Raw genomic sequence first — 23,608 nt, 5'->3', positions numbered from 1 at the left:
CTCCAGCCCCCTCCTCAGTGGGCCCCGCACCACACACCGCACCTGCTGTCCAGCACTGGGCAAGGAGCCGGGTCGGGGGGTGCTCGGGGCTCCCCAAGCGGGACACAGGCGTGTGTCAGGTTGCCTTGCCCCGGCCTGCCAGGCTTTTAACCCAGAAATACGTATTGTCTCTTTTTTTTTTTTTTGTATTTTTCTGAAGCTGGAAATGGGGAGAGACAGTCAGACAGACTCCCGCATGCGCCCGACCGGGATCCACCCGGCACACCCACCAGGGGGCGTCGCTCTGCCACGACCAGAGCCACTCTAGCGCCTGGGGCAGAGACAATGGAGCCATCCCCAACGCCCGGGCCATCTTTGCTCCAATGGAGCCTTGGCTGCGGGAGGGGAAGAGAGAGACAGACAGGAAGGAGAGGGGGAAGGGTGGAGAGGCAGATGGGCGCCTCTCCTGTGTGCCCTGGCCGGGAATCAAACCCGGGACTTCTGCACGCCAGGCCGACGCTCTACCACTGAGCCAACCGGCCAGGGCCTGTATTGTCTCTTTTCAAGAGTAAATTATTATGATTTTTTTTCCCCTAAAATAGTAGGAACAAGTAGAAACAGCCAACTTCAACCAAAAAGGACTCACTTTCTAAAGATCGTTTGGTTAAAAACCGGGAAAAAAAGCTGTTAGGCTGAGGGTTGAGGGCCACACAGACACACACACACGGTTGTCCGTAGGCTGCACGATGACCGGGCTGGTGTGAGGTTCCAGCCACAGGCGGCAGACGGCTGGGCCTCGGTGGGACCCAGACGCAAGACGAGGAATGAGGACACGTGGACACGTGGAAGTGCACATCAGAACAGGCTCCACACCTTCCCACGGTGCAGAAATATTTAATAGGGCTGAGAGAAAGTCCCCTGGACAACCTGTCCCCTCCCTCCTGCTGGCTGGGGCAGGGGCAGGGCACCCAGACTGGACTCGAGCTGACCCCCAGGCAACCACACTGTCTCGGGCATCTCGGGGCGCCGCCTGGAGGCCGAGTGTGGTGCCTGCGGGCTGGGCGGCCGGGGCCGGGCGGCCTCTGTCCTGCCAGGGGTGCAGGGCGTGTGCCAGGGGTGCGGGGCGTGGGCCAGGGGTGCGGGGCGTGTGCCAGGGGTGCGGGGCGTGGGCCAGGGGTGCGGGGCGTGTGCCAGGGGTGCGGGGTGTGGGCCAGGGGTGCGGGGCGGCCGCCAGGCCTCAGTCCCGCAGGAGCTTGTGCTTGACCGTGCTGCTCTCGGAGCAGAGATGGACAAACAGGGTGCCTGCGGCCGTGCGTGCCCGGAGCTCCTGGAGCTCGTAGTCGTGGGCCCACTCCACGCTGCCCCACTTCTGGATCTGCGGAGGACAAGGACGGGGGCTGTGTGAGTAGCTCCATGCCCTGCTGCCCGCCAGCCGGACCCTCACACCACCCCTGTGACCGGACCAAGGGCCGCAGGCTCCAATCCCGCCAAGACACGCAAGATGTGCGTGGTGGGATCAGAACACACGGCGGCCAGAGCAGCCCTACGCTCCACAGGGTGTGGGTGGTGCAGGAGGGCGCAGCCAGGCCCCGGCCAGTGGGCGCCCACTTCCCAGGCAGGCTGGGCCCGGAAACCACGTGTGTCTCCCACGGCCCAACCTGAACGCCACCCTCTCCCTCACACTTCCTCCCATGAAGAGGCTGGCTCAGGCGGCCCGCAGAAGGTCATCCTCCGGTGAGCTGTCTCAGCAGGCTGGGCTGCAAGTGGCCCCCACGGGTGGAAGAGAAAGGTCAACCAAGGCCACGCAGTCACTTCATTTTCGACTCCTGGGACAGCTGCCGCGCTGCAGGGGCCCCTCTGCTCTGCACCCTGTGCGGGGTCCAGATTCTCTGTCCAGACCTTCAGGACTAGAGGGGCAGATGCTGGACACTCAGTGTGGCTGTCCCAGTGTCAGCACAAGGCTGTCCCCTGAGCCTGCTGGCTCCTCCCTGGCCAGGGGCCCAGGAGGCCGGTCCAGGAAATCAGCACCACCAGGCCACAGGGGCCCGGCCCCGTCTGGACAGCAGTGATCTCCCCCTGAAGAGCACATTTTACTTTCAGAGAGCTCACGGACACAATCCACGTTCCACCCCGTTCGGTGGCAGGTCAAGCCTGAAGTTCAGGAAACAACGGCCTGGCTTGGGTTCCACAGTCAAAACAGCAGTGCCCAGACCAGAAGGCAGGCTTCCTGGCCGCCCACCTCGTGGCGCCCTCACAGACCCCACCTCTCCGTCCCCCTCCCACCTGACCGTCTCTGACACCCAAAGACCAGCTGTGGCCTCTTCTGAGATACAGGGAAGTTCTTCTCCAGGCACTTTTCTGAGCAGACAACTAGGTGGACTGGTGCAACACTGCTATCACCAAAGGGCTTCATCACGCTGGGAACCGAGTCGCCACAGCGATCGACCTTACGAGGCTGGAGAAGTGGCAACAGCCAAGATGGCAGAGAGCGCCGTCGTTCTGAGTTAAAAGTGCAAACAACAACCACCACAGCAAAACCTCGTTAACTCCGAGCTTCGGGACCCGTGGACGAGCAGCAGCTCTCCATGCTCCGGGCCAGCCCGACGCCTGCACGGGACGGTCAGGGCACAGCGGCTCGGTCTCCAGAGGAACACACGGGGGTCCCGGGCATCGTGACAGGCCCATCTGCAGGTGCGCCAGCCCAAGGGCTCTTGATTTGCCCATGAACCTCCACCAGCAGGGTAGGAGGGGTGAAGGCCTTGACCTGGAGCCGCCTGGCTCCAGCCTTTTCCAGGGGTGTGACCTGTGCCTCGGTTTCCTCCTGGGTGAAGCGGGGGTTGTTCAGAAGAGGTGAGGCCACGAGGGCGAGACAAACACAATGCCGGGACCAGGCGGTAATACTTACTGTTACTTTTTATTACTGTTTCTTGTGGTTTGCTATGTACACAAAAGTCATAAAAACAGATGGGTCTGCCCCCCACCACACTCCCCACCGTTAGTCTGCACCTGGCGGGGGGAGGCGGGACCTCCGCTACCTCACCTGGTACTCTTCCTCCAGCCGCGACAGCAGCACGGCCTGCTCCACCGTCAGCCGCAGGTCAATCAGGCCCAAGGTCAGCATCATGGACTTGAGTTGGGCCACTACGAACTCAATCCCTGCAGGGGGGACACAAGCCAAGTCAGAACCCGGGGCACCTCCACTGAAGTGGGGCAGCGGCCAGACCCAGTCTTTCCGGGTCCACACGGGGCAGCGGCCGGACCCGGTCTTTCCGGGTCCACACGGGGCAGTGGCCGGACCCGGTCTTTCCGGGTCCACACGGGGCAGCGGCCAGTCTTTCCGGGTCCACACGGGGCAGCGGCCAGACCCGGTCTTTCCGGGTCCACACGGGGCAGCGGCCAGACCCGGTCTTTCCAGGTCCACATGGGGCAGCGGCCAGATCTAGTCTTTCTGGGTCCACACGGCCCTCGGGGGGCACGGGCACAAGGTGGGGGACAGGTAACAGGACACACTGCTCTTTGGCCAGCTCTGCGTCCATCCCGCATTCTCCTCCAAGAGCCCTCTGCTTGTTCTCGGGCGGAGGCCCCTTCTCTGCTACTGCCTGGTAGACACAGGCCCTGAACCTGGCCCAGCACAGCACTCCACCCCCTGCCCAGTGACCGCCAACTGGCCAGGTCAGTGACACTTGAACTGAAGAGGAAGAAGCCAACTTCCTCCTGGAAGGGGTGAGCCTGCTGTCCCCTCAGACTGAGCAAAAACAGCATCAGAGCCACCCTAGAACGCCCCTGTGACTCTCTGGGCTTGGGACGCCCGTGCCCACCCCACCACACGCCCGGGCCCACAGGAAGCGCCACGCCTTACCTTGCAGGGCCCACATGTTGTAAGACGCCAGGTGGCTGACGAGCACCTCTCGCGTGCTGGCCGGGATGCTGGGCCCCATGATGCTGGTGGATGAGCCGATCTCCAGGCCGTATCTGGAAGGAGAAGGCTCTAGTGGGCGGCGTCCCTCGGCCTTTGCTTGGAAGCAAAGCCCTGAGCTGCTGAGCAGGTGCGTGCCCCTGCCGGGCATGTGACTGAGAGGTCAGTCTTGGGGACTCTGGGGGCAGCTGCCACTACAATCCATGACCTCCTGACCTAATCACTTCTGTCACGAGCAAAGCCAGAGGATCAAAAAACGACCCTGAACGGGGGCACGGCTCAGCGAGTCGTGCAAGCCGGGGCCTTACTGACATGAGGCTGCCTGAAACTGTCTGCCTGGATCCCCATCAGAAGTGTGGGCAGTGTTTTTGGTCTGGGCATGAGCTGGCTTTCAGAAGGATATACTGCAAATGGAAAAGAAGAAGGAAAAAAGAAAGATAGAATGATATACCGTATCATTTTTTAAAGGGATTTAAAAAAAATCTACTTTATTGATTTTAGAGAGAGAGGAAGAGAGAAAGGGGGGAGGGGCAGGAAGCATCAACTCATAGTAGTTTCTCATATGTGCCTTGACCAGGCAAGCCCGGGTTTTTAAACCAGCAACCTCAGTGTTCCAGGTTGATGCTTTATCCACTGTGCCACCACAGGTCAGGCAAGAATGATATCTTTTCAAGAACAATCATAACTAACAGAACACAGGAAAAACATAACAGAATAAAAGCAATTTTTAAAAAATTTCCATTGATTTGAGAGAAAGGGGGGGAGAGAGAGAGAGAGAAGAATCAACTCGTTGTTCTACTTAGTTGCTTCATTGAGCTGTTCACTCATGGACTGCCTCTCGTATGTGCCCAGACTGGGGATTGAACTAGCGACCTCATTGTGCTGGAACGACACTCTATCCACTGAGCAACCCAGCCAGGGCAAAAGCAATTTTAAAAACTTTCTTTTGTTTTTCTTAATTTTTTACTTTCCATTTACAGTTGATATACAATATTATATTAGTTACAGGTGTACAACCCAGTTGTATACATTTATATAACTTCTGAAGTGATCACTCCAATAAACCCAGTGCCCACCTGGCTCCATACACAGTTATTACAAAATTACTGACTCTATTCCCTATGCTGTGCTTACATCCTTGTGACAATTTTTTTTTTTTTTGTATTTTTCTGAAGCTGGAAACGGGGAGAGACAGACAGACTCCCGCATGCACCCGACCGGGATCTACCCGGCACGCCCACCAGGGGGCGTCGCTCTGCCGCGACCAGAGCCACTCTAGCACCTGGGGCAGAGGCCAAGGAGCCATCCCTAGCACCCGGGCCATCTTTGCTCCAATGGAGCCTCGCTGCGGGAGGGGAAGAGACAGAGAGGAAGGAGAGGGGGAGGGGTGGAGAAGCAGATGGGCGCTTCTCCTGTGTGCCCTGGCTGGGAATCGAACCCGGGACTTCTGCACGCCAGGCCGACGCTCTACCACTGAGCCAACCGGCCAGGGCTTTTTGTATTTTTCTGAAGCTGGAAATGGGGAGGCAGTCAGACAGACTCCCGCATGCGCCCAACCGGGATCCACCCGGCATGCCCACCAGGGGGTGTCGCTCTGCCGCAACCAGAGCCATTCTAGCGCCTGGGCCAACTTTGCTCCAATGGAGCCTTGGCTGCGGGAGGGGAAGAGAGAGACAGAGAGGAAGGAGAGGGGGAGGGGTGGAGAAGCAGATGGGCACTTCTCCTGTGTGCCCTGGCCGGGAATCGAACCCGGGACTCCTGCACGCCAGGCCGACGCTCTACCACTGAGCCAACTGGCCAGGGCCTCCTCGTGACAATTTTGTAACTGCCAATCTGTGCTTCTTAGTCCCTTCACCTTTTTTCACTCAGCCTTCCAATACCCCGCCCCTCTGGCAACCGTCAAAATTTTCCCCGGCCCTGGCCCGATAGCTCGGCTGGTTACAGCGTCTTCCCGAAGCACAGGGGCTGCCAGCTCAACCCCCAGTCAGGGCGCACACAGGGGCAGATTGATGCTCCTGTCTTTCCCTCTCTCCGTTCCTCTATCGCTAAAATCAATAAATTTAAAGAAAATGCTTCCTCTGTACCTGAGTCTGTTCTGTTTTTGTGTTTTCTTCTTCAGATCCCACATGTAAGTGAGGTCAGATGGAATTTGTCTCTCTCTGATTTATTTCATTTAGCACAATATCCTCGAGGTCCATCCATGCTGTCACAGATGGGAAGATTCCCTTCCTTCACGGAATCCTTCCCTGTGTGGATGGGCCACGCCTCCTGTATCTGTCTGTCTACTGATGGGCCCTGAGGCCGCTCCCACACCTTGGCTATGGTAAACAACGCTACAGTAAACATACAGGTGCAGATGTCTCTGGGTTTCTTCAGATAAACCCATATGTAGAATTGCTGGGTCCTTCTTTGTCTCATTATAAGCTTTTTTTTTTCCCTTTTGAGAGAGAGAGACAGACAGGAAGGAAGATGAGAAGCATCAACTCATAGTTGCAGCGCCTTCGTTGTTCACTGATTGCCTCTCATACGTGCCTTGACTGGGGGGCCCAGCAGAGCCAGTGACTCCTTGCTCAAGCCGGATGAGCCCGCGCTCAAGTTTGCAACCTCAGGGTTTTGAACCTGGGATCTCACATCCCAGGTAGACGCTCTATCCACTGCACCATCACCTGTCAGGCAGGCTCCCTAATGTCGTTAGTGGCCACCTGTGGGTGGGACCTGCCCATTCTGCATCTCGACCAGTCTCAACGTGGCTTCTCCGTATACTCTTAGTTATGGGACTCTGTTCATGACGGTTGTTCTGTAGCTTAGCTGTGATTCTGATGTGGTCGTGGGAGGACATGAGTACCATGTCCGCCATCTTAAACGGAAGCCATAATTTCCTTTCAGATACCATTGATTTCCCCATTGGTTTAGAAATAGTCTTGCTGAAATTTCTAATAGTATAAATGGAACATAGCAAACGGCCCAGTTTTGCTGTAAATTATTAACAAGAAATCTCAACTGCCACAAAAAACCCCCCGGATGATTTTGTATCATAGCAAAGCTCTCCAAGCACCTAAGTATTGTTATACAATATTTCATTAGACCCCAAAATGACACTGTATCCTCGTAGTCCTTACACAGTACTATAGTGTTACATTTTGGTTGACCCTTTAATATACTGGCTATACGTTTTACTATATAGACTCCAAGGGTGGCTGGCACATTGTGGGCACTCAGGAAATGTCTACAAATGAGACAGACTGACCAGCAGACATCACTTTTGTGAAAAATGCCCTGCCGAAAACTGCTCCCAGCAAGCTGACAAAACACCATGAGGTCAAGATGGGAGGGGCCGAGGGAGGAGCCCTTCCCAAGTCCCCTTGGAAGGAAATGAAACTGAATTTGGCCACCACATCAATAGTCCATTCAGTTGGTACAAGAGTCCTCCTGCTAAGGGGGACACTGGGTACCATCATTTCCTGGACTCTTTACATCCACAGGCTAAACGTGACCTATAATTGTGTAGGATGCTGTCCAGACTTTCCTCCTCGTGTGTACGTATCACACACACCGTGTTACGACTGAACAGCGTGGCAGATGTGACCAGGGGGAGGACTGAAAGCTGCTAGACGTGAGCCCTTGCTGTGCACCAAGCAGGATGCTACCTACGCCTGCCTTCGCTTTCTCCACACAGGACCCTAAGACGTAGGGGTGATCAGCTCCCCGCTCAGACAAAGAGATCAAGTCACCAGCTCAATGGCCCTGGCCGGTTTGCTCAGTGGCTAGAGCATTGGCGTGGCCTATGAACATCCTGGGTTCAATCCCCGGTCAGTGTACACATGAAAAACCATCAACTGCTGCTCTTCCTCTCCCTCTCCCCTTCTGTCCCTCTTCCCCTCTCTCAGACAGTGGCTCGGTTGGTCTGAGTGTTGGCCTCAGGTGCTGAGGATAGCTCAGCTGATTCGAGCATCGGCCCCAAATAGGGCTTGCCGGGTGGATCCTGGTTGAGGCACATGTGAGAGTCTATCTCCCCTCCTCTCACTTAAAAAAAAAAAAAAAGTTAGCTCAAGCCAATCACGGCTGAGCTGGGGCTCCCCAGCTACACTCAGCACACGCCTACTAAGAGCAGCTGCTCGGTGCAAGATGGCTGAAACATTTTTTCCAAAGTGGTCCTGTTCCTGCACACCAGGATGGTGCCACATCGCCAGGGTGCTCTGGACTCAGGAAGTCTGTCAGCTAAGAACTCTGCTTGTCCAGCACGGGCCCCCTGACCCTGAGAGCCTGCCGACACCTGGGGTTGGCCATCTTACCTCTTCTTGGCCCATTCTATGATTGGATCCCACTCGTTCTTTTGAAGTTCCACTAATGTCTCTGGCTCTTCCACCCTGTAGCTAATTCATTGCAAAAATCATCTTCATTAATAAAAAAAAAGTACAATTCAGTGAGAAACAGAAAAACACAAAAGCAGACTGCAGAGCGAACTTCCCCACCCCCCCCAGCCCCACAGATCTTTCCCCTAAAGCAGTGATGCCTGAGGACCACCCACAGAGCACCCACAGGAAGACCACCCACAGAGCACCCACAGGAGGAGCACCCACGGGAAGACCACCCACAGAGCACCCACAGGAGGAGCACCCACGGGAAGACCACCCACAGAGCACCCACGGGAGGACCACCCAGAGCACCCACGGGAGGACCACCCACAGAGCACCCACGGGAAGACCACCCACAGAGCACCCACGGGAGGACCACCCACAGAGCACCCACGGGAAGACCACCCACAGAGCACCCACGGGAAGACCACCCACAGAGCACCCACAGGAGGAGCACCCACGGGAAGACCACCCACAGAGCACCCACGGGAGGACCACCCACGGGAAGACCACCCACAGAGCACCCACGGGAGGAGCACCCACAGAGCACCCACGGGAGGACCACCCACAGAGCACCCACGGGAAGACCACCCACAGAGCACCCACGGGAGGACCACCCACAGAGCACCCACGGGAAGACCACCCACAGAGCACCCATGGGAGGACCACCCACAGAGCACCCACGGGAGGACCACTCACAGAGCACCCACGGGAGGACCACCCACAGAGCACCCACGGGAAGACCACCCACAGAGCACCCACGGGAGGAGCACCCACAGAGCACCCACGGGAGGACCACCCACAGAGCACCCACGGGAAACAGGATTAAGTGCAACTTCTCAGGCTCCACCAACACCTTTGGGAAGCAGAGGCTCTGGGGCTGGAGACCAGAGCCCTCCAGGGGTGCCAGCCTAAGCTGCAGTGTGAGAACCACCGTCCTAAACTCCCGCTTTACGTCAGAGGTCAAGGCGTGTGGCACCGTGAGTGCCCCTCTAAGCCCACTTCCCTCTGGGATGCCGCACGTGAATGCTGTACGGATGCTCAGTCATTGCGTCCCTAGCTTCCTGCGCCCCTTTCAAGAGAGCGTGCTCCTGGCCATGAACTGGACCTCGGGAGCCCACCCACCCCTGGCTACAGAAGCAGATGCTGCCGTGGGGGCCTGACACCGGCTGAGGCCGGGCTGCACCACTTGCGGGTGTCAGCTGAGGATGCTGAGCTGCAAGGCCTCATGGCACAGAAACCCAAGCGGGCACCGTGGAAAGCCAGTCCGGCATGAGCAGAGGAGGAGATCCTGCATGCCCAAGGAAAGCTGGGCTGCTGAGGAGCAGACCAGGGGCAGCTGCTCCCAGACCCCGTCTGCAGGGCGGAGCCAGCAGCTGACCTCGAGTCTTCTGGCTCCCATGCCTGGGGGCCAACTGTCCCTCATTTCCTGTCCGGGTCCCTGCAGTTCTCACGAAAACCCTGTCACCTGAGCCAGGTTTCATGGGTTTCTGCTCCCTGCCATCCAACGGTCCCTCACGCACATGGACTGAACTTTCGGACCAGCAACTCAGAACTGCCCCCTCCCCCGCCTCTGCAGGAGCCCCCTCCCTCCTCGGCCCTCACTGCTGACTTCGTGGGCCATCTGGGAGGTCACCAAGGGTCCTAGAGCCCCGGCCAGCAGACACAGTGCACCTCAGCCGCTGCCCTTGCCTCCTCTGTCCTTCCACAAGCCGTCCGGGTAGCTGCTGGACAGAGGAGGGCGCTACGGGCCGAATGCCCCGGGCTCCGCAGAAACACGGGCTCACTGCCGTTCTCAAGCCCGTGGGCGCTCGGCCTGGAGCCGCACACGCTCTCCTGGGTCTGCCGTGGGCCCCCGGCAGGTCTCGGGCTTCTCCGTCTCCACCAGCCCGAGGCAGCGTTCATAACGAACTTCCTCGCGTCTGTTTATGTGTGTGTCTGAATATATATAGTCTAGGCCAGGGGTCCCCAAACTATGGCCCGCAGGCCACATGCGGCCCCCTGAGGCCATTTATCCGGCCCCCCGCCGCACACCCGGAAGGGGCACCTCTTTCATTGGTAGTCAGTGAGAGGAGCATAGTTCCCATTGAAATACTGGTCAGTTTGTTGATTTAAATTTACTTGTTCTCTATTTTAAATATTGTATTCGTTCCCATTTTGTTTTTTTACTTTAAAATAAGATATGTGCAGTGTGCATAGGGATTTGTTCATAGTTTTTTTATAGTCCGGCCCTCCAACGGTCTGAGGGACAGTGAACTGGCCCCCTGTGTAAAAAGTTTGGGGACCCCTGGTCTAGGCCTTCAGACCCGAACTGAGTCACGTGAGCGGCTTTAACTGTCCAGGTTGCAGATGGTGGACGGTGAGGCTGCCTGGACTAACCCTGTGTGAGCCGATTCCTCTCATAAGCACAGGGCTGGGCAAAAGTAGGCGTACAGTTGTTTGTATGGAAATAATACATTCATTAATAAATAGTAATACTATTTATTACTATTTCACGCATTCACAACTGTAAACCTACTTCTGCCCCACTCCGTGTGTGTGTGCAAAAATAAAAGTAAAGAACACATAGACATGGTGGGAAATTCAGAAGCGGAGGAAGCCAGCTCCTGAACACCAACATCTGACCACCCCTGCGTCCAGGCTGACGGTCAGTGACAAGGAGGCTGAGGTGAGGGCATGCCGGCAGGCAGACGTCCAGGGTCCGAGGCCCTGCTGGGGGTCAGCTAGTGGCCTCCCTTGGTCCTGGAGCCTGCCAGAGTGGCACAGGCCACCACCATCCCAGGCCGAGGGACAGCGGCTGGGCTGCAGGAGGGGTGTGCCCAGGGCTCCGACACAGTCGCGGCCCGAGCGGTTCTCCTTTCTAGGGACCTTGCAGAGCAGCGGAATGCTGATGTCAGCGTCCCCTGCCCTGTGAGACAGGAAAAGCGCGGCCTCTTCTACTAACAGCCGGGAAATGAGGCAAAACCACGGAGGGACTCCCTGGGTCCGAGGGGAACGTTCAGCTAACCGTCAATTACCAGAGGGTGTCAGTGTCCAGGAACTTCACAGCCGCCCGGATCAGCTGGTCCTTGTTGCGCTGCGTTGGATTGTCTAACGACGTGTTGCACAACGTGGTCTGAATCAAAAGGCAGAGAGCCCCATCAGCACCCACTGGGCCGGGCAGAAGCACCCGTTCCTGAGGACGCCACGTCCGACCCACAGCAACGCCGGGCGAGGGGCCATGCCACGCTGAAGCCTTTGGCCCGTGGCACCTCCCCAGCCTCAGCTGCGGCACAGCTCCGGGGAGCAGCCCCGGCCACAGGTCCGTGCCGGCAGAGCACTGGCTGGGCCAGCCCACGGGGCTCCCACAGCACTCAGAGGCCCTGGGGTTCCTGTATCTCCCAAGGTCTCATACGCTCCACTGCCAGGCTCTGCTCTAGTTACTATAATCCTCACAACCACCCCGTGGAGAGGTACTATTACACCCACTTCAGAGATGTGGAAACCAATCCCACAGAGGTCACACTCAGTAAATAAGATACCTAAGCATGACTGGAGTTCAAATCTGACTGGAAACCAGAAGCAGGATTATTTTCCAGATTTGCCTGGTCAGGAGCAGATTGCTTAGAAACCCTAATGATGAGTGTGCAGCCCTGTCACCCTGCTGTCATCAGACGGTTGAAGGAGCAAGCCAGCAGCACCGCAGGCCACGCAGATGCTGAGGACACCTGCCCCTGCCCGGGTGTGCACGTCACCCCCGAGCACAGCACAGACCTGACAGCGCTGCCTCCCGTGTGGACTGGACGCTCTCTCGCAGGGACCAGGGACCACCTCCCGTGTGGACTGGACGCTCTCTCGCAGGGACCAGGGACCACCTCCCGTGTGGACTGGACGCTCTCTCGCAGGGACCAGGGACCACCTCCCGTGTGGACTGGACGCTCTCTCGCAGGGACCAAGGACCACCTCCCGTGTGGACTGGACGCTCTCTCGCAGGGACCAGGGACCACCTCCCGTGTGGACTGGACGCTCTCTCGCAGGGACCAGGGACCACCTCCCGTGTGGACTGGACGCTCTCTCGCAGGGACCAGGGACCACACTTGGACCTCTCCACATGTCACTCATCCGGTCCTGGCCACCACTCTGAGTGGGCACTGTTATCACCTACCTCTCACAGATGGGCACATGGAGCTGAAAAAGGGCAGTGACTTGCCCAAGGTCATGGTTTGGAGGCTGCAAAGCCTGGCCCCAAAGGGTCTAACCAACGCCTTCCTCAGGCTGTGGCAGTGCCTCAGCAAGTCTCCCTGTGTGGATGGGGGCTCCCTCTGTGAGGGGGGAGGCCCTCACCTCACCCACTGGCCCCCTGGGCTCTTGCACTCAACCAATACTGAGGGCTAACTACACTTCACACGAGGAGCCCACTCTGCGCTGGAAAGACCGAGAGGTCCTGCCCTTCTGTGCGTTCAAGGCCGTGCACGCACAGAACAGGCAGTTACAAACGGTGCAGCTGGTGAGACTGAGAGAAAGCCTGCACGACAGTCAGTGAGGCAGCTGGGCAGGTGGAGAGCGTAAATCTGCCCTGCAGCCAGAGGAGGCACCAGCCGCCCAGCACAGAGTTCTGAGCCGGGGAACTGCTGGTGGCCAGGACACAAGCGGGGGGCGTTCGACGCATTCGAGGGGTCAAGCGTGGGTGGAGTCCATCCCTGGGGGCTTTGCTGCAATTGGATAGGACTCTCAGTTTTTGCAGGTGCCCTAGAAAACCAACAGCAGGCATCAGGGTATAGGTTTGCGAACTTGTTACCAGGTGCATGGTGTAGAACTTGATGGTGTCCTGCTGGGAGTCCCATTCAGTGGCCACTGCGATGGCCAGGGCCTCGCTGGGGACGGTAAAGAGCTTGGCTTGAGGAGTTTTCAGCTTCCTGTGGTCCAGGTTTATCTCAAAGCCACCTTGAAAGATCAAATGAAAACCCTCTCAGGGACTGTGAACTGGAATCGGTGACCATTCCTACATTTAGCCACTTGAAGGGATGCAGACAAAGACAGCCCTGAGTCCCCCCAAGGAGGGCTGACAGAGACCTCGGAGAACAGTGTGCAGGGCAGTCTCACCACTGCACTGGTGGGGGATGAAAAGTGTTTCTACTCATTCACAGAGAGGAAGAGAGAGAGAGAGGGAGAGAGGGAGAGAGGGAGAGGCAGTCAAAATTTCAGACACTCACCTTCACCCTGTGTGATGCTGACATTCTGATAAAACCTCTTCCTTTCTGTGGGAAAGATTTTTTTCAAAAAGGCAGTTTAGAATTATGTCCAGACAGCGCGGGAGCAACAAGACCCGCTGTACCACCACTGCTTGTGCTGACTGGGGGGCCTGACTTTCGTTCATGTCGCTACTCAAGGTCTGCCCTGCTCTCTGCGGCACAATCAGCGGCTCCTGGTCAAAGCTGGAGGGAGGGAGGGCATTCGCTCTCTGGGGATGAGGGAGGGACAGGGCAAGGGGTCAGGCCCCCGCGGGCCCAGGGGCACGCTGATCACTGCAGCATCACGAATCTGCAGTCTCTGCCTGACCTGACGGCCTTTCCCAGATCCTCCTGTGTTAGCTTCTGAGCACGTTCCTCTCCACACACACCCCCGGAGCTGCCCCCATGCGCCTGAATCTAAAGATGGTGTCCGGATGGGATCAAGCCAGAGACCCATCTCCGGCAGGAGTAGAGAGCCGGTGTGAACGTCTGTGCACGCCCACACGCGTGTGTGGTGTACAGGCCCTAAGCAGAGGTCCCCGGAGCCTTTCCCACCCCTATACTCATTAATTAACCTAATTAACCAGCCTGCCTGTGTCTTCAACAGAACTCCGAACATTTCCTTCAGGAAGGAAAATATCTGTGTCCTGTCCTTCCTTCTGAAGTCGGCTTGAGGAACATCTTACGTGGAAAATAAAACACATTTCCCCTCTTCCAGCTGTGGGGATTAAACACCAAGCGCACAGCATAAAAAAAATGCTGTTTCCTTCCATTAACAAAGAATAAATAAACAGGTCACATTTTGGAAGCTATGAACCATAACCGTCTTTGCCATTTGTGACAAACAAACACTCACTCACTCATTCGTCTCTTCGTTTGCTCCTTCACATATTCATCAGGTACCTAAGGCCTTCAGAGTCCGACCAAAGTCACTTATTGGAAATAATGATGCAGGATGTGAAGGGAAAGAAGATTCAGTAGTTTTTAATGCTTTTGCCTTCTTTTCATGTTTTTTCTTTTAAGTGAAAGTTGAGGAGATAGTGAGACAGACTCCCACATGTGCCCTGACAGGGAGCCACCTGGCAACACACTTCTTGGGCTGATGCTCAAATCAACCGAGCTATAATATTTCTAGTGCCAGAGGCTGACGTGCTCCGACCAGCCGAGCCGTCCTCAGCCCACCCGGGCAGCACTTGAACCAATCGAGTCACTGGCTGCGGGAGGGGAAGAGGGAGAGAGAGAAGGGGGACAGGGAGGGAAAGAGAAGCAGATGGTCACTTCTCCTGTGTTCACTGACCGGGGATCAAGCCCAGGATGTCCGCACGCTGGGCTGACACTCTATCCACTGAGCCAGTTGTCCAGGGCCTAATGTTTTTTGGATTTTTTTTTAAAACTAAGCTTTAGTTAAAGTTCTGTTAATTCAAAGAGACTATGAAAATGAGAACTTGGTTTACGTGCGAGGGGGAAGGAAGTAACGGAGAGTACCTGGTTTTGCTCCAAACGTCGAATGTTTATGTTTTCTACATCATACTGGTTTTTTTCATAAATTTCATTTGCTATCATTAATGCTTACACAACAGAAATTGCATTCCCATGGTTGCCCTTATTAAACAAAGATCCACATTATTTTCCCATAAAAATTATTTGTGCCAAGTAGGTGCCAGGTACTGTTCTAGGTACCTGGAATAAACAGTGAATAAAAGAGACAAAAATCCCTGCCTTCATAGAGTTTAAATTTTTTCAGCCCTGGCCAGGTACCTCAGTGGTTAGAGCCATCGTGCCAATATGCCAAAGTCGCAGGGGCAGTCACCGTCAGGGCACGTAAGGGCCTCAACCATTTTTACAAAGTGGTAAAACCGGACACGATTTATGACCCTCATCTGAAATTGTAATACCGATTCTCTCACACATCTGACACCAGAATAGAAGATGTGTACCACCCAGCTGCTTTCAAATGTCCCTCCTTCACAGGCCATCGGAGTCACAGTCAGACGGCAGACGAGACGTGGGCGCGGAGGCCTCCTCGTATAAGTCTGGAGACGTCCATCCAGGCACCCAGCCTGCATCCAGGATGCTCTCTAATGCCCGGGCTGGTCAGCTCGCTTCAGGCCAGGCCAGGCAGGAAGCGGGGAGTCCGAAAGCTCCGGCTCACCCCAGGGTAGGGGGTGGGGGGCCCTCCTCAGCAGGGAGTGTTAGTGGGGAGCCTTCTAGCACACACCCCAACAGCCTGGGAAATGGGCCCCAGAGACTGGGGCCACGGACTGGTCCCCCAGCACCGGCTGACCCAGACAGAGATGCCAGACCAGCACGGGGTCCCACAAGGGGAGTCCTTTTCTTTCTTTTTCCTGCCTTGTTGGTCAGGACTTGGCTCCTTCGTCCTGGCCAGACCGTTCTTTATCTGTTAGGAGGAAGGAAAAACTGGGAGTGGGATGGGTGGAGGGGCAGAGAGGGGGCGACCAGAATCGCTCAACATGGGAGAAAACCCCACAGGAAGAGAGGACAGCTGGGCAGACGGAGCACAGGGCTGCTGGGCCTCCACCGGGGCCCACGTGCGGGCGGGTCTCAGACAGGAGCTCTCCCGAGAGGACGGAGCGGTGACGGGGAGAGGGCCAGCTTCAGTCGCGAAGTTTCGAAAGAAGCTCGGGTGAGCGCTAGTCTCTTCCCAGGAAGCATGACAAGTGCTTTGACAACAGGACTCAAACCCAGAGGCACCGACGACCCAGTGGGGAGATGGACAGTGAGCCTGCCACACGGCAGGGCGACCGCGACAGCCAGAGCACCGGGAACACGGAAACACACGTCAGAGGCTCCACCTCCTCGCCGGCCACAGGGAGAGCTCCCAGCGGTCGGATTCTGTCTGAGACCCGAGAGGAAGCAGCTCGTCGACCTGCACCGACGGGTCCACTGTGGGAGGGCGTGTGTGGAAGTGAGTGAGTTTCCACTCAGGTCTGGGGCCTCGAGACAGGGCTTTGAAGAACTGGAAGGACAGTCAGGAAGAGGAGAGAACTGGCCGACAGAGAACGGGTCGAGATGCCCAGAGAGGGTCAGGGTACACTTGATGGGAGCCATGTTCCCCAACGATGACCAAAGACAAAGGTTCTTCTCCCAGGCCTTCTACCTCGGGTCACCTAAGACAAACCACGAGAAGCCTGTGGAAACTCCAGTCTCCATGAATCCAGAGCTAGCCAACAGGAACAGGAAGGAACACCATCCTTAAAGATGACAGAAATAGCCGAATTTTGTAGGATCACACAGAACGTGGGTCTATTTTGAGTATAAATCACTCTCTTTAGAGAATATCTGTTTCTGTGGCAAAAACATACTCACTGCCTTTTAAGAGAAATTCTGTGGTAGCTCAGCTGGTTAGAGAGTCAACCTGCTATGCCAAGGTTGTGGGTTCAATCCCCGGTCAGGGCACATACAAGAATCGATCAATAAGCCTGGTCGGTGGTGGCGCAGTGGATACAGCATTGACTTGGAACACTGAGGTCGCTGGTTCAAAACCCTGGGCTTGCCTTGGTCAAGGCACATAGGACAAGCAACCAATGAACAACTAAAGTGAAGCAACTACAAGTTGATATTTCTTGCTCCCATCTGCCCCTCTGTAAAATCAGTAAATAAAATCTTTAAAACCACAACAATGAATGAATGCATAAATAAGTGGAACAAATTGATATTTCTATCTCTCTCTCCCTTCCTCTCTCTAAAATCAATCAATCAAAAAAAGAAAAAAAAAACCCCAACAATTTGTGGACCAGGCGTCCCCAAACTACCCCTGAGGCCCTTTATCTGCCCCCCACCCTGCCACACTTCCAGAAGGGGCACCTCTCTCACTGGTGGTCAGTGAGAGGAGCACTGTATGTGGCGGCCCTCCAACGCTCTGAGGGACAGTGAACTGGCCCCCTGTGTAAAAAGTCTGGGGACCCCTGTGGACTATGGAGATAGAAAGAAATGGATATTAGAGAAAGTGTGGAACTGAACAAGCTGACCACAAGAAAACAGGCTCCATGTGCGGAGACGTGTTTAAAAAAACCTGCTCATGGAGAGATTGTGTTGAATTGGAAATGAATGCCCACTACGTCCCTTTTCCTGTGAGTTGCCTCAATCTGTATAAAACAGTGGTTCTCAACCTGTGGGTCGCGACCCCAGCGGGGTCGCCTAAAGCCATCGGAAAATACATAATGCCTATCAGGTATTTACATTCCGAATCATAACTGTAGCAAAATTACAGTTATGAAGTAGCCACCAAAATTATGTTTTGGTTTGGGGTCACCGCAACACGAGGAACTGTATTGCGGGGTCACGGCATTAGAAAGGTTGAGAACCACTGGTGTAAAAGAACACGAGGCCGTCTCCTGTGTCACCTCCTCCCTGCGCTGTTCCTCGCGTCCCCGGCTTCTTGGGCCAGTGCCTGAGCTTTCTATCAGCCTCAATTACTGAGCTGGCCTTCGCTTCATCAAGACTCAAAACCTCAGAACTGCAACTCCCACTGTGACCCAAGAACAGAAGCGCCTACTCACAGCCGCCAACACCGCGATCTTTCTAAACAGCGCCATCTGGTGGGCCTTCCTCCTTGGAGCTAACGTTCTCTCTCCGGTACCTTCCATCCACCATGGGAGGAGACCGGCTTCAACCACCTCTTTCTGACACAAACATTCCTGCCCTGGCTGGAAGGCGTGGCGGGCTAGAGTGTCATCCTGAAACGCGAAGGTTGCCAGTTTGGTCCCCGGTCGGGGCATGTACTGGAACAGATCGGTGTCTCTGCCTCTTCCTCCTCTCTAAAATCAGTCAATAAAAATTTTAAAAAAACTATTCAGGCCAACTGGATAAGGAATCCTTACAACTCAATAATGAAAAGACAACCCAATTTAAATTAGCCAAAGGATCTGCATAGACATTTCTCCAAAGAAAATGTACAAATGTCCAATAAGCACATAAAGGCTGGTCCGATGGTAGTGGGTTATCAGAACTTACTAACTTAGTGTCAATAAGCGCATAAAAACTCGATCGGCATTATTCACCATCAGGGAAATGCCAATCAAAAACAAGAGATACCACTTCCTTCACAGCCGCTAGGACGGCTATGATAAAGAAGACTATAGATAATAACAAGTGACCATGAGAGAAACTGGACTTCCATGCACCGCTGGGAAAGGGGAAAGGTGAACCGGTGCAGCCACCCTGGAAAGCAGTGTGGCAGTTCCAAAGGGGTAAACAGGTGTAGCCATCTGACCCAGAAATCCTACTCTCTTAGATACGTGAAAATGAAAACAGACGCCCATGTAAAATGTTGTGCGTGAATGTTTACTGCAGCATTATGCAGGAGAGTCAAAACCTGGGGACCCAAATGCTCATCAGCAGATGAATGGATAAGACAGACTGTTATTCAGCAATGACAAAGAACAGAGTGCTGATACATGCTACAGCTTGGATAAACCTTGAAAACATTTTAAATGGGGGGGGGGGAAGCCAGTAAAAAAAAAGACCACATTCCATTTATATAAAATGTTCAAAAGAGGGAAATCTGGAGAGACAGAAAGGAGTGGTTTCCTAGGGCTAGAGGGAACATTGCAAAAGGCACACGGTTTCTTTGTGGGATAATAAAAATGTTCTAGAATTGATTGTAGCAATGCTTGCACAACTGTGACTGTACTAAAAACCATTTCATTGTACACTTGAAGTAAGTGAAGAATAAGTGATTCCTAACCCCAATAGACCTGTTACAGAATTCTTCGGGCCGAATAGATCTACCACAGCAATTAATGGAAATGGGCTAAATGACTCAACATCCTTTTTCCAAACTGCTGTAGTATCTAGAGCAGAGGTTGACAATTTTTATTTTCTTTCCTGTAAACAGCCAAACAGTAAGTATTTTAGGCTTTGCAGGCCCTTCGGTCTCTGATGCAACCAGCCCACTTGGCCACTGTGGAGAAGGTAGCCAGGGACAATATGTAGATGAGTACCTGGCTGTGTGACCAATAAAACTTCACTTTACAGAAACAGGTGGCAGGCTGAACCCCTTACCTACGACTCTCCCTCACTCCCTCACAGCCATGAGGAGGACAAGGGTGGGGGCGTCCCTGAGGTGGCAGCCTCTGACAAGCTACCCGGCTTGTCCCGGTGACAGACAACCTGTCAGTGGAGCCGGCAGACAGCACTTCTAACCTTGACTTCCCTGGGCATGTACAACTCAGCCAGACAAGCTGCCTCCCCACAACACCTTTACCTCCAAGCAGCTGGACAGAGCTGGACGGCCACACGGCCTCACAGTCTCCTTGCTGCGACACCTCCTCTCACGCCCAAGCGACCCCGTCCTAACCCCCTTCTCTCCTCTGACAAACATCAATGACACGGCCCTTCCCCAATGGGCCAAGGTTCACTCTGCCTGCCAGTCAGAGTCTTCATTGGGTCCGCCTGGGTTTGCTCTTCCACCTCCAAGGAACCTCTGAACCCCAGAGCCTCACAACTGGTAAAGCCACCGTAGGTCACGCTTAGGCCTGATTCAGGCGTCTCCCACCCACTGTGCCCTATTTTTTCATTCATTCGTATTTTCTTTCATGGTTGACTTCCTACCATGTATCAAGGACTTCCAAGAGCCTGAACTAGTGAGTTTGTAGAAGGGAAAGTTAATGGCAAATGACGTGTCACCACAATGGAAAGTGGGGCATCCACTAACTCAAATGAACCTTCTGGGCCTGGCTGGGTGTCTCCATGGATAGAGAGCTCCAAGGTCACGAGTTCGATCCCCCGTTAGGGCATATACGAGAAGCAACCAATGAATGTATAACTATTGAATACATAGAACTAAGTGGAACAAAGAGTTGATTCTTCTCCCTCTCTCTCAAATCAATGTAAAATTATAAATAAATAAATAAATAAATAAATCCTCTGTTTTTGCCAACTTAAGTGAATTCCCTGGGATGTTGTAACGGAAGAAAAAAAAAACCCCGTGTTCCTTTACACACTCACACAGACACTCCAAATGTGTGAGTTTTCCCACCAATCAACTTGGCAAACACCAGCTGGGAGTCCTACTGTTCAATTTTCTGACACTGTCCACCCTGGAGCTAGCATCAGATCCCACAGGTTAGGGCAGGGGTCCCCAAGCTTTTTACACAGGGGGCCAGTTCACTGTCCCTCAGACCGTTGGAGGGCCAAACTATAAAAAAAACTATGAACAAATCCCTATGCACACTGCACATACCTTATTTTAAAGTAAAAAAACAAAAATGGGAACAAATACAATATTTAAAATAGAGAACAAGTAAATTTAAATCAACAAACTGACCAGTATTTCAATGGGAACTATGCTCCTCTCACTGACCACCAATGAAAGAGGTGCCCCTTCCGGAAGTGTGGCAGGGGTCGGATAAATGGCCTCAGGGGGCCGCATGCGGCCTGTGGGCCATAGTTTGGGGACCCCTGGGTTAGGGGCTCAGTGCCACAAGACTGCCCCCACAACACCTCCCCTTCAGACTCCAATCAAAACGCTAGGTTGTCACGTATACTTCTGACCAACCAACCCAACCAGCTGTAATCGGAGGGGATTCCAAAGATGTCCTCTCGGGTTTGATTAGTTTGCTAGAGCAGCGCACAAAACCCAGGAACACATTTCACTAACTAGATCACTGATCTACTGTCAGAGAATCTACAACTCTGAACGCCAGATGGAGAGATGCCTGAGGGGAGGGATGTGAGGAGGGGCAAGAAGCTTCCTTACCCTTCCTGGACCTGCCCCTCCACCAGCATCTCTACCAGTTCACCAGCCTGGAAGCTCTCTGGACCCCTCAGAACCGACAGAGCAGGGATTTCGGGGACCACTCATGGTGTAGGCAAACAGGCCATTAATGATCAGGTCAATCTCAGGCCTGGAGGTCGGAGGGGAAGGCTGCAAGGTCAACCCTCTCAAGGCACGGTTGGTTCCCATGGCAACCAGTCCTAGTCCTTTGGCATTTTCTAAAAGCCACCTCCTGGGCAGAAACTCGGGTTCTTTTATCTTTCTCACTCCGGAGCTACTTGAGGACAAGAGACCAAATATCTTAACAAAAGATTCTCCCACAGTCCCTACGGCTTTCAGGAGCTGTATGCTAGGAAGATGACAAAGACCAAATATATATACATATTTCTTGTTACAAATCAACAGTTTCCACGACGCCCTTCCTGGCCCACCTTCAGATCCTTCACCTGGGTCCTGGTAGGTGAATCCATGGCTCCCAGCTCCCTCCAACACCTGTATAAGATTATGGAACTTAACAGACGGTCCCTCAGAGGCAACCTGGTCCTTCAGGTTCACATAAGGAAATGAGGCCCAAGATTACACAGTCTCCCAGGAATCCGGCCAGCACCAGACCCCAGACCGGTACCCCTGCCTTAACGCCAAATCGCCAGTAGAATTCTACATTTCCTAAAGAACGCAGTATTGCAGCAAGATCCCTCCCACCCCACTGCCCCCTCTAGATGTGTTCTAGCTGCCCAACCCTCTCCCTCCTCCTCCCGATCCTCCTTTACACTAAACTCCTACTCATCTGTCAGCTCGCAGCTTAAACTGTCCTTTCAAAATCCCAAGATCCTTTCTGGACACCCCCAAGACGGGAGTAGGGGCGTTCTCACGACTTCTCTGTACTTTCCTTATCACAGGGCATTACAAACTGCTGTTTAACCCGGATAGAATCAACTTCTGCCCTTGACAATGAACATCCTCCAGGAGGGGACCGCTGTTCTAACGGTGTTGAAGGTCACCAAGCCTCCTGCCCTCAGCACAGGAAAGCTAATGTAAAAAGAATGTTACTACTCTTCACCTTTTTTTTTTTTTTTTTTTTTTTTTAGCTTGAGAGACAGAGAGAGGGACAGATAGACAGGAACGGAGAGAGATGAGAAGCATCAATTCTTTCTTGTAGCACCTTAGCTGTTCATAGACTGCTTTCTCATATGTGCCTTGACTGGGGGGCTATAGCAGAGTGAGTGAGTGACCCCTTGCTCAAGCCAGTGACTTCTGGCCTCATGCAAGCGACCATGGGGTCGTGTCTATCCATGACCCCACGCTCAAGCCTGCGACCTCGGGGTCTCCAACCTGGGTCCTTCCACATCCCAGTCTGACGCTCTATCCACTGCACAACCGCCTGGTCAGGTGCTCCTCATGCTTCTAAATGACTCACTCCCACCTGTATCCCAAAACCGCTCCCCAGAAGCCATGAAAGAGCTGCCCGACCTTCTTCTGGATCTCATCAGTCAGGACTGACAGGAGGTGTCAGCCACTCGGTGGCTGCGGTAGGGCAGGAGGGAGGGAGGGCCAGGCCACCTGCAGGGAAAGCGTCCAGGAGGGGACGACCTGAGTTTCCTAAGACACAGAGCGCAGTCCAGACGAGCTGACCTTTCTCCTCCCTTGACCTCCGAGTCTGCTCTGTGACCTTGGAGTCGCCCTGACCTAGAACCCGCATCTCCCCTGCCCCGAAAACGCGGAGGACGTCCGCCTTCCTTCTGCAGGAGGAGAAAGCCGGTTAACACCTGGAGAGACGCCGCACGTGCCAAATGTCAGGGACCGTCTCCTGCCCCGCGGAGCTGCGTGCGCCACCAGCTGTGCCCTCCGGGGGTCCCTGCCCGAGCATGGGGGTCCCTTTCCCAAACTGTACAGAACACGACCCGGCGGGCCCGGGGAACCCGCCGAGCCGCTGCCTCGCTACCCCGCCCGGAACCGCACGGAGGAACCGCTCGGCCCACCTGGGCCCCGGCTCGGTCCCTGGCCGCCCTCACCTGTCGGAGGAGCGTAGGCCCGGGACGGGGACGGGGACGCGGACGGGATGTTCGCCCTGGCCCCCGCGGAGACCGTGGGACCCCCCGAGGGTCGGTTCAGGAGACGGCGCCACCCTCCGCGCAGGCAGAGGCGGCTCCTCCACATCGTGCCCGCCGGCCGGGGGAGGACGACCGGTCCCGACACCTGAGAGCTGGAAGCACGGAGCGAAAGGGCTCCCTCCCGCAAGCTGCACGCTCCGGCTGTACGGAAAACCTCGGACAGAGCCCGCCCAGCGCCGGCCCTCACACTCCCCTGGACGCCGCCATCTTCCGCATGGCGCCCACGGCGCACCGTCACCGCGGCGCGCCTCCTGCGCACTCCCTCAGTCAATCAGCATCACAAACGCACCTTGCCCCGC

General features: G+C 54.9%; 1 protein-coding gene across 2 annotated transcripts; it reads right to left on the bottom strand.

Moving 5' to 3' along the window:
* Positions 1-828: 828 nt before the first annotated feature.
* ATPAF2 (ATP synthase mitochondrial F1 complex assembly factor 2) lies at positions 829-23,537 on the bottom strand. 2 transcript variants are annotated; one of them, XM_066264430.1, is made up of 9 exons: positions 23,211-23,537; positions 13,443-13,487; positions 13,028-13,173; positions 11,268-11,365; positions 8,188-8,268; positions 3,839-3,951; positions 3,020-3,135; positions 1,188-1,354; positions 829-1,127 (listed from the first exon to the last, which is right to left on the bottom strand). In XM_066264430.1, exons 1-8 carry the CDS (start codon positions 23,353-23,355, stop codon positions 1,217-1,219), a joined length of 882 nt encoding a protein of 293 aa, XP_066120527.1. In that variant the 5' UTR covers positions 23,356-23,537; the 3' UTR covers positions 829-1,127; positions 1,188-1,216. The 2 variants fall into 2 exon arrangements, with proteins under 2 accessions (XP_066120527.1, XP_066120526.1); XM_066264429.1 differs by having other exon boundaries at positions 829-1,354.
* Positions 23,538-23,608: the final 71 nt, after the last annotated feature.

Source organism: Saccopteryx bilineata, chromosome 2 (assembly GCF_036850765.1).
Source record: "Saccopteryx bilineata isolate mSacBil1 chromosome 2, mSacBil1_pri_phased_curated, whole genome shotgun sequence".
NCBI classification, from domain to species: domain Eukaryota; kingdom Metazoa; phylum Chordata; class Mammalia; order Chiroptera; family Emballonuridae; genus Saccopteryx; species Saccopteryx bilineata.
Note: the sequence above shows the minus strand (reverse complement) of the source record. Positions and strands in the feature narration are given on the sequence as shown.

Coding starts and splice junctions, on each gene's coding strand:
- ATPAF2 (XM_066264429.1), bottom strand. CDS start 23,355: ATGTGGAGGAGCCGCCTCTGCCTGCGCGGAGGGTGGCGCCGTCTCCTG. Junction 13,488..23,210: donor GGCCTACGCTCCTCCGACAG/GTGAGGGCGGCC, acceptor TCTTTCCCACAG/AAAGGAAGAGGTTTTATCAG. Junction 3,136..3,838: donor CAACATGTGGGCCCTGCAAG/GTAAGGCGTGGC, acceptor TCCCCCCTGCAG/GGATTGAGTTCGTAGTGGCC.